The sequence below is a fragment of the Chlamydotis macqueenii genome, chromosome 1, assembly GCF_036417535.1.
Source record: "Chlamydotis macqueenii isolate bChlMac1 chromosome 1, bChlMac1.mat, whole genome shotgun sequence".
Taxonomy (NCBI): Eukaryota; Metazoa; Chordata; class Aves; order Otidiformes; family Otididae; genus Chlamydotis; species Chlamydotis macqueenii.
In genome coordinates this window covers 92,020,745-92,031,374 of record NC_141556.1, presented here as the reverse complement: position 1 = coordinate 92,031,374, position 10,630 = coordinate 92,020,745, and the positions used below count along the sequence as shown (strand labels likewise).

General features: G+C 41.5%; 1 protein-coding gene across 1 annotated transcript in view; it reads right to left on the bottom strand.

Moving 5' to 3' along the window:
* Nucleotides 1-1,099: 1,099 nt before the first annotated feature.
* The window catches only part of ZBTB20 (zinc finger and BTB domain containing 20), a 112,558-nt gene continuing 103,027 nt past the window's right edge, over nt 1,100-10,630 (bottom strand). Inside the window, exons 4-5 of the mRNA XM_086761362.1 lie at nt 6,778-8,391; nt 1,100-2,602 (exon numbers count right to left, since the gene is read on the bottom strand). Coding sequence (XP_086617488.1) covers nt 2,184-2,602; nt 6,778-8,371 — 2,013 coding nt within the window. The 5' untranslated portion in view covers nt 8,372-8,391 and the 3' untranslated portion in view covers nt 1,100-2,183. The remainder of the gene's footprint in view (nt 2,603-6,777; nt 8,392-10,630) is intronic.

Genomic DNA, 10,630 nt, shown 5'->3' with positions numbered 1-10,630 from the left:
GAACACCAGCCCAAACACAATAAAACAAAATACAAAACACCAACATATATATGCAGATCAGGAATCAGTCTTTCACCCTGATCCTACATTCCTTGCATAGCTTTGCATATGCAGAGAATGTGGGATGTGGCCCTTCAGTTGGATGTTTTTGCAAATGAAGAAGGGAAAATTGTTTGCAATAATAACATTTTAAGTTATTTTGGCATCAGCACAAATTACCAGGGGCAGGATCAGATTCCCATACAAATATGGAAGCTCTCTAGCGAGCAAGACAGGGATGAGAGAGCAATACAGCAGATAAATTCTTGTCCAGTGACCAAATAGAAGGGAAACCCTAGTTATTACACACTTCCAAAACTTTCATTACTTTTTCAAATGAGAAGAAAGAAAAGAAGACTACAAAACAAAAGTTTTTCATCCCCAAAACCAAGGGAACATTGCTAGAAAAATCTCTTTCTTAAAAGGAACCTCCCTTCAGCAGAAATAAATTCTGAGATGGAACCAAAAAAAGAAACAATAGAACCTTGGTAAGAGCCAAAAAGAGAATCACGTAATTCAGAAACAAAGTAGCAGTTCAAGTGATACTGCAGGATGCACAAACTCTAGTAGATAATCTCACAGATGACTTCACAGAGCCCCTCATCGACCCAGGTAATTCTTGATTCCATTAGAAAAGAGAGAGAGAGAGAGAATAACACTAGAAAAGAAAATTAAGGAACATCCTTCCTCTTTTTTAAAATAAAAATCAAGATCATCTCCCCTCCCCCCCTCTATCTGGAAGCAGGTTAGCTAACCTTAACAGTCTCAATTTAAAATAAAATATATATTTTTATATATATTCATATATATAATAAAAGAGAAGATATTAGTGGCAGTGTACGCAAAACAAAAAAGAAAACAAAGAAAAATTACTTTTAACAATCTCACTTTTTTGTTTTTTTTTTTTACACAAATACTGTTGTAAATATATTAAAAAAATCAGCATTCTATCTGGTAAACGTCACTTTTGCCCCTTTATAAAATTTTGAATTAAAAAAGTCCCAAGAACTCTTTTTTTTTTAATTATTATTCCCCTCCCCACCCACCCTCTATTCCTCTTTCTTCCGCAAGAATAAATCCTGATGCTTTTTTTTTTTTTTTGCAAAGATTGTGGGAACTAACCCTTCTCTTGTACCTAGATCCGTAGGTTGCAACCTCTGATATCTTTGATTTTTCCTCTGTGTTTCTCTTTGCCTTCTGTGAAAGTCCCTCTTGATTGTGCTGAGGCCCTGGGCTCAGCGAAGACACTGAATAAATTACACAAAAGCCACCGTTGCTCGTTGTCTGAATCTTCTTGGTTTCTGCTGTAAGGTGGTGGTGGTGGTATGGGAAAAGCAGCGGGGAGGGTGCGCCAGAGAGCGTGGGATGGAGCAGAACCCAGGTGAGGAACCTCTGATTCTTCTTCCTCACCCTGCAGGGACTCCGCACTATCCAAGCCACACTGCCTTGCACTCCCCTCAGCCCTTTCATACGTTTGTGGATGCGTGTGTGTGTGAGAAAGCAGACACGTGGTGGAAACCAGCAGGGCCTTGTTTCCTCTGGTTGCTGCTCAACCAGAAGCAAAATATTCCACAGTTCTGACTGGACACTGTGAAGTCCAAAAGCGGTCAGCATTGTGAATTATGTCCATTGAAACACTGCGAGCGGTGTACTTATAACGACAGTAGGCCTTGTAGATTTGTAATATATTTTGTTTTGTTTCTTTTTTTTTGTAGTGCTCTTCACAAGTGAGAAAAAAGAAATGTTTTTTTTTGTTTTGTTTTTTTTTTTCTGTCTGTTTTTTGATTTTTTTGTGGTTTTTTTTTTTTTGTTTATTTTTTGTAGTAAAGAAGGGTTGTATTTAGAGGCCAGTAGCTAGAGATCCAACCAGTGGAGCTCATGAAGCACTACCTGGCCTTAAGGCCACCATCCAAGGGAGGTTGGGAAAATTATTATTCACCCAGCCTCCGGAAATGTAATGTACCAGCAGGCAAAAAACAGTTCTTCATGTAGTACAAAAACAACAAAACGAAACGAACCCAAAAAAAAAGGAGGAAAATAAAGGTAAAAATGAAACAAAAATCATTTCTTAAATTCTAGTGCCATAGCTTTTTTGTTGTTTCTATTTTTTTTGTTCATAACAAAGAGAGAGAGAGAGATTCTACTTATCCGTCTGACACATGCATCCTCATGTGGTCGTTGAAATGCTCGATTTGGTCAAACTTAGCTGGACAGACAGAGCAGACATACGTGGTCCCCTCCGTGCAGGCCACCACCCCGGCAGGGACAGCCCTCACGCCGGTGCCGGTGGCTCCAGGCGTGCCGTTGGTGGCACTGTGCAGAGCCACATGCCTCTCCAGCAGGGTCTTGTGGGAGAACTTCTTCTTGCAGATGTAGCACTCGTAGGACTTCTCCCCGCGGTGGAGGCGCATGTGCACATTAAGGGAGCTCTTCTGGGTGAAGCGCTTGTTGCAGATACTGCATTGGTAGGCCCTCACGCCAGTGTGTGTCACCATATGTTTGATTAGGTAATCTTTTAAAGAGAAGGAGCGCCAACAGATGCTGCATTGGTGGGGTTTCTCACCTGCCCATTACCAACAAGACAGAGAGAGAAAGAAAGAAAAACAGACAAAAAAAAAAAAAAGATAGCAAAATTAAACCAGCTCTGTATGACTCTTTCCAAGAAACTAAGGGTAAGTCTCACACCTCACCTTTGATTTTCTCTCACCTTTGGAGAGGTGCTCTGGCTAAGAAAGAGTAATTCTGTTAATAAGCATGTTTTGATACACAAAATCTTTAGCGGCCAGAGGTTTCAAAACATTTTACAAAGGGGGCTGTAGGTATTCCCAATCCACACACAGTAAAAAGGTGCTCAGGTGATTTCTTCAAGTTCACTCAGAAGGCACTAACAAAGACAGGACTAGAGTTAAAAAGTCCTGGTGCCTAGCCCCAGCTCCAATGGCGTAGTGTCTCCTGCCCATGCTTCTGCCTTGCTCCTCGCACTCACTTCTAGACAGGTCTCAGTCAAGTTACTTCACCTTTCACTGCCTTCATCTCCCTACCTGTACACACGAAGGCATGGACAAACCTAGTGATTATGAGATAGCTGACCCGTAACACACCTGTTTTTGTCAAATTGTTTTAAATTTCTCAGAAGAGAGAGAGATTGCTAAAGGAATCCAATTCTCTATAAAAGGTTTACATTTGTTGCTCCTTTCTCTGGTCAAATCTCATAGCTGAAACATGGATAAGAGTCACTGAAAAGGGCACCTCAATACACAGAATTGCCTAGGCCAGCCAGCAGGACTCAAAGGGCAACCTAACAGATAAAATTCTAGTGTAACAGGCATGAAATTTAAATTATTTGACTGCCAATTAAATAAAACACCTTATCAGGTGATACTAAACACTTACGCCATCTACCACATTGCCTTGTGCACCCAGGGCTGTTGCAAAATTGATTCTGGCTACTCATATAAGTGAACTCCAATTATATCCAAACAAAACAGTGACTACAAGGATGAACTGAAAAAAATATTTAGCTGAGCACATACGATTGGTTTGTCCAGACTACTCTTAATTCCTCCTCACAGTCAGAGCTCTTCTGGGAGACAATGCCACAGCCTCATGTTTCATGGTATCAGGCAACATTTTGATAGTATGTTGCTTTTTGATAATGTAGACAATACTCAACACCTTGAATGCCCCATCAAAAGCTGCTTTTTAATTTGTTTTCTGAATCACTTGTGGCATATTTCAGGTGTGGTAATTCATCATCGCAAAAGCTCTCAGGGAGAGAGATGGTATCACAGCTCTATAACAATCAAAATTATTCCTGTTTCACTGACTGAAAAATGATTTTCCTTTGGTCATTCTGCAACTTCCCCTCTAGCAGAGATTTTTTTTTTTCCACAGACATCCTGCTTCCTCCTTTTTACAATCTGTCTGACACTGTTTTAAATCCTGAAGAGTCAATCTTTAGGGACCATCACATGCCTTTGGTAATACATAATTTACTCTTTGTATAGTGAGATTACAATATACTACTTATATTCAATTTTAAGAGGAGATAATTAATATGGATTGGATGGGAAAGACCTACTTTTTTATCTCCCCTGAGTCTCTGTTTCTTTTTATTTCACAGTTTGCACATATGACGGTGACATCTGTGAATGAAATCCACAGGCTGCTCTTCCTTGCACCAATGATGAGTTTGTCCCTACTTGGTGAAAGAAGCTTGGTTAAAATACATTAAGTCCTTACTTTCCTGCTGGCTTTTCTGAACATAGCAGTGTGCTGAGTGTAGACAGCCCAATATGCTTGACACGTGTTATGTAGAAAACGATAGCGTGTCAGTTATAATAAAGTCTGATTAACTTACAAGAGACTGATCACATTTATAATGCTCATTTTTGCCTTAGGCAATATATGACCCAGAGTTTGTAATAAGTCGGTCCTCCCTGCTCTAGACCCTGTTAAGACTATGCTATAAAAACATCCTAATTTTTGCCTGCACATGTTTCTAAGATACACTGGGTTCTGTCTTTCTAATCTTAGCTTCAAAACCTTCCTGGGATTTTTTCTTTCCTAAAAATCTCAAAAGATTTTAGGTTTTCTTTTTTGTATGCAAATATATGTGCTTCCTAAGTGAGCACTGTAGATTCTTTATTCCCATGATTCTTCATCCTCAAGTCAGAGAAAACATTCCTTAGTGAATTAAATGTGCATGTTCCCTCTTTTGGTTCTTCATTTCATATCTGACTGGTTTTAGACAGCAATGTGGGACAGTTACTGAATATTAACCACAGCATGGTATCTAGGAGAAGGCAACGATGGCTTACAAGGTGCACGGACAGTGCATGCATTCTAGCACTGTATTTCCCCAACATTGCACATCTTGGAGAACAGCACTGTGGGATACACTAAAGCCAATCTGCAGGGACCACAGAAAAATATCCATCTCTAGTATGTCTGTGTTCATGTGAAAGAAGAAACAGAGGTAGGTTTGAGGCTACAGTAATTTCTTTGCATGGAAAGCTAGATCAGAATGTAGTTTTTGGAAGCATAAAAACATAGAGAGACTAGGAGGCCTTTAGGTTGTTGAATTCTTGTTAGCTCCTAAATGAACTTGGAAATCATTTATCTACCCAATCCTCTCCTTGCCACCGAAGTTCATTATTTTGGGTATTCTCAGATCCACACAAATAAAATATTAATGATTAGAGATGCCTATCAGTTTCTTTGGTTGACTTTATGTTTAGTAGCTAGGAATATTTTAGGTCAGGTTTAACAGTATTTTTCTTTATCTGACTCTAAATACCAAATGCAGAGCACAGTTGCGGGTGGCAAAATAAAGCACCTCATCTCAGTGAAGTAATTTGTGAAAAGGCCTTTCTTGCTTTTAGAACAAGGATGCAGGCAGATATATTTCACTGTGTTCTGAAGGGGATATTTTTCTGAATAACACAATACTACCTGCACAGTATTTTAGTCACTCAACCACAACAGAAAGAAAGAGAACATAAACAGACACAAAGGGTAATCTTGAGATTCAGGATCCTTGATCCTTGCAATCATACATTTTGTACCAGTTCTGAGAATTTGACCTTTTTGGATATGTACATGTACATGTCTGCCTTAGATGTCTAGAGGATTTTTAATTTAAGTGATAACTATAGATAAATAGAAGTTTACATACACACATGAAAGTGAAATCTATTGGATACAATTGGATACATTCCTCCCACAACTTCTCTAGGTTCTACTCCATGTATCACAAACCTAGTACTTATTTTAAGATCTGACATTAACAAAACCACTGCTTGGTAGAGAAGTATTTATCTGTAAACTAGAATTTCTCTCCAACGTCAGAATGAGCCGAAGGCTAAAGCAAGCAAAATATAGTCCTGAATCCAGGATAGCTTCTCCATGTGAGATACATATATCTCCTTACTTTGAAGTCTCATAACTTGAAAAAGCTAGAAAAAGGAGTTTTGGCTCAGTAGTCAATACAGTTATGTATATTGTCTCAAATGACCATATATTAAAGCAGTTGCATTTTTAAACAAAAAGGGTGCTGATGTGTTCTACATATAGTATTTTAAATTTTTCTCATTGAGCCCTATGTTTCTGTACATAGTGAAACATCTGACTCCCCAAGAGACAGGGGAGTACAGCCATCAGCTTCAGTGAAGTACAGAAAAACTTCCTGAAAAACTCCAAATTTACTTTCTTACAGGAATATGTGAGATTTAGAAAATCAGTGTGTAACACTCAGGCCTGGACCTACTATTGCAACTCCACCAGGAATGAACTTGCCCTGAACTCATGCTAAGCATCATCAGTTGAGCTTAAACCCCCGTAGCTGTAAAACTTACAGGGAGATGTCCTTTCTTAGCAGATACAGTTTTCCTTTAATGACTTCTTACAGTTTCCCCATGCTACTTCTACTAATTGTTGCCTGGTCAGCTTGCAGAGGACAACAAATGCTTATCGTTTCCTTGGATGGGTGCTGGACACATTTTACTCCAAGTAAAATGAGCTTGTTTCTGCACCATGCACAGTTAGGCCCCTATAGCGGACCTATATGTGTCTACAGGGGCTCAACTTCAATGTAGTAAGCTCAGAAAGCTTTCAGTGATACCAGCTCACCAGGTAACCTCTATCTCCCGTTTGTGCTGGGGGCTGGCAGGTGGGAAACCAGAATCTAAGCCCATGTTTGCCAACGACTTTCTCTGGTTTCATGTAAAAACCTCTTACCTGTGTGTACAAACATGTGCTTGACGTAGTTCTGTTTGGCGGTGAAAGTCTTGTTACAGAGAGTGCACTCGTAAGGCTTTTTTTCGCCTTGCCCACCTGCTGTGCTGTGGCCCGCAGATGGGGCCAAGGGCTGTGGGGCTGGCAGCTGGGCAGTAAAGGTTGACAGGCCAGGCTGGGACACTGTCACAAACTGTGTCTGTTGGCCAGCTAAAGGCTGGGGCAGGCTGAAGAGAAAAGGCTTAGGGCCACTGCCAGCAGACTGTGTGGTGAAAAGGGCAGGCAGGTAAGTGTTGCCAGCTGTGCCAATGACCTGAGTGTTGCTGGTCAGAGTCAGTGGCATCCTCAGATTGCTGGTGAGGGTTTCTGTCTGGCGTAAGTAGATCTGTGTGGTTGGCAATGGCGGGGCAACAGTTGTGTTGACAGAAGGCTGCAAAGTCCCCTTTTCGGTGCTATTATTGACTGTGAGCACTTTGCTGTCCATTTCAACGTCATTGCTTCTCTCTGGTGAGGAAGAGTTGGCATCTACATGCTGCTGCTGCTGCTGCTGCTGTGGCTGAGTGCCATCAGCAGGGACGTCATTTTGATCTGCTTGAGAAGGTTCTTGCTGCCCATCCCGGCCCAGACCAGCCATAAACTGCTGCTCCATGGAATCGGGCTCAGTGCCAATGGAGGAACTGACTCCCGAGTCAAAACTCTCCCCTTTGGGCTCACTCTCAGTGCCTTCTGCTTGGTCAGTGTCCTCAGTGCACTCCTCAGACTCATTGCGCTCAAGGATCTGCACCCTCTGTTGGCCATAGTAGTCATAGTCATCCTCCATCTCCTGCTTAATATGGATGTTGCCCATCAGGGTTTGAATTCGGACAGGGCGTGGTTGCTTGCGGCAGTGTGTGGTCTCTGGAGTGGTGGAGAGGTACCGCTCCATCTGTTGTGACCGTTCGTGAATCCGGGTAATCCAGCTGGGGTCTTCCATATGATGGTCCCTGGGGAGCCCCAGGGCTGTTTCATGGTGGCTGACCACAGCCCCACTGTAAAAGGAGCGCTCCCCACTGCCATTTTGCATGGAACAGGCATAGAGGGCCGAGTAGATCCTGTCCACACTGTGCTGTGAATGGCTCTGCAGGTAGCCAGACTCTGTGTCGGTGCTCTGCCCTGAGGTGCCTGATTCGGGTGTTCCCCTTGGTGTCTCCTGGCCAGAATCCTGAATCACTGGGTAGACCTCTCCCACATTTTGTGAGACAATCCTTGTGCACTCATCAATCACAGTCTTGATCTGCAGGATGCTGGCAGCTGTGAGGATTTGGAGGGCCTCCGACTGTGAGACCCGCAGCACCCCACTGTACATGAAGTCAATGAGCTTTTGCACAGACTGGACTGACACCACTGAGGGGATCTCGATGTCACTGTAGCCCAGCAGTAGCTTGTCCTGGAAGAAGGGGCTGCCAGCCGCCAGCACACAACGGTGGGCGCGTAGCATGCTCCCGTGGATGCGGACCGTCACGTCACAGAAGTGGCCACGGTTGCGCTGCTCGTTGAGGGTCTCGAGCACAGAATTGCTGAAGTTGTGAAGGTTGATGCTATGAATGCGCTCTGTCATCCCCTTGCAACTGATGTTACCTGTAGCAAAGCAGGTGACAAAAAAAAAAGAACAGATTGAGTCTTGCTCTCTGCAGAGAGTCAGTTAGGACACTGGCGAAGGTGTCTGCCCACTGGTTAAGCAAAACAGATTACACTGCAAAAATTACATACAAAGGCACTGGTAAGAAGAGACCACCTCTGGAAGGCTAGAAGTAAATTTTGCTACTCATACGCAAAAGCTCAAGTCCTGAATTTTCAGACAAAAGCAGACAAAGACAGGTATAGCTACGCCTAAATTCCGACCACATTCCTGGGCCTTGGACTTCCTATCAGTTTATCTTGCTTTAAAAAGCCTAGGGCCAGTCAATTGTAAACACTGAGGACATGGATTAAAGCTGGATTTTAGGCTGTTTGGATGTGGACTCATGCCAGAAAAGATCAGAGTCTTGTTTTAATGACCCTTTTAACCAAGTTGTTAACACAAAGAGTCTATATGAAAATGTGATTTCTATCTAGATTGGTATTTTAAGGAATTTGGATCCTATGTTTTACGGTACAGTTACTTGTATCAAAAAACTGGCAGTCACTTTGTTAAATCCAAATCTGGCTCAAGATTTAGGTTGTAAATGTTCCTAAAATCCCACGCACAGTTTTGTTTGGGGTTGTGGTTTAGAACATTTGCTACCCAATAGTGACAAACAGTCCTCTGTAAGAACCCAAAGCAAAAAGTTAACATGAGCTGTCCCCTTCATTTTTAGCATATCCCAAGTTCTGACTGGCACCAGAATGCCATCATATAAAAACAAATGTTCTCCTGCTGTTATTTACTTGACAGAAACTGGAAAATTACAGACATTTACTCTTAGAGAGACTTTGTCTTAGTTTGGCTGAATAATCTAAATAGAGAATAGTTTAGAAAAACACCTAACCAATTAGGGTAGAGTCAAGATATCGTTCAAAATTAACTTTTCCAAGTGACTAAGAAGTAACTTCTTAATCTTTTGATCCATTTCTCCCTATCTGCATCTTGCTTGCTTTGATTTTAGTGCTTTTTCATTTCCTTTATTAGTCTTTACTAATTTTTTGCCTTTTTAGATTTTAATAGGCAGAAACTACAGCTTCACCTTTTATCTATGAAGAACCAACTGCCCTTTGAAAGGAAAACAAATAAAACATTATCAATCATTTCTTTCTCTTAGCATTTGTAGTACATGCATCAACTTGGTTCGCAGAAAAGTACACAAAGTAATGCAAAATCACCACTAGTATTACAGGCATTTTGTCTTGAATATTCCTACCAAAGCTACAACGCCTCTTGCCACAACTACTTGTTAATGTATGAGAATCCAAAAGTGAAATCTGGTAGAGAAGCATGACTAAATTAAACCCTCTTATTGTCACTGTCTGTTTTAACCTAAATATACAGAGCAAATAAATGGCATTGAAAGTGGTTTCATATACACGCCTTTTAGCCCAAGAATGTCGCTCTCCTCCAGCCTCAAGGGTCCTTCACTCTCATACACAGGCAGTAGAACATTACTCACTGCAATTTGCAGGAAAATGTGGTGTCCTCCCTTCTCTGACTTTTGTGTCTCATTTATCCACTCCTGACACCTCAGGCATCCTGTGTTCTGGTGGTTCAAAGAGAAACCACCTTGGACACAGGTGGTTATTTTAATTCTCGGAAGTAGCTGAATGATAAAAGGGAAGCATAAAGGTCAGGAACTGATGGGGCCAAACTGTCTGAAGAATTCTGATGCTAACAGATATAAACCAGCCAGTATCAGAAGGGTGCTAATTTCTATGTGAGATTAGAGCACTGGGGGGATGCTCACATAGCAGAAACAAGGAGGAAACCACTAAGGGTATCATGGAGGTTGTGAATCACATCTGTCTTGTTCATAACCTCTGCCGGAAAACCTGAGTTTCCTTCTCTGATGAGATTGATCATAGGACTGTAAAAACATCTTAGAAACTGGAAGACTTTCTTTCAAGAGCACTGCAACTATTATTACACAAAATAATGTACAGAGGATATGTATTGCCTCCTCCTTCCAGCTACAGTCATTCTCCAGAGCAGTTCTAGATGCCTCCCTTCCCAACATGTCAGATCACACAAGGATTCAAAATATATTTACATAAAAAGTCAGAATACTTTATCTGAAAGGAAAAGAACTTGGCAAAAGCTTCATACTAGCGGGGAAATAGAATGGTGGAAAATTAATGATAAATAGATGGCACCTCTTTTCAAGACCTACTGTAGGCCATGGCAAGTGAT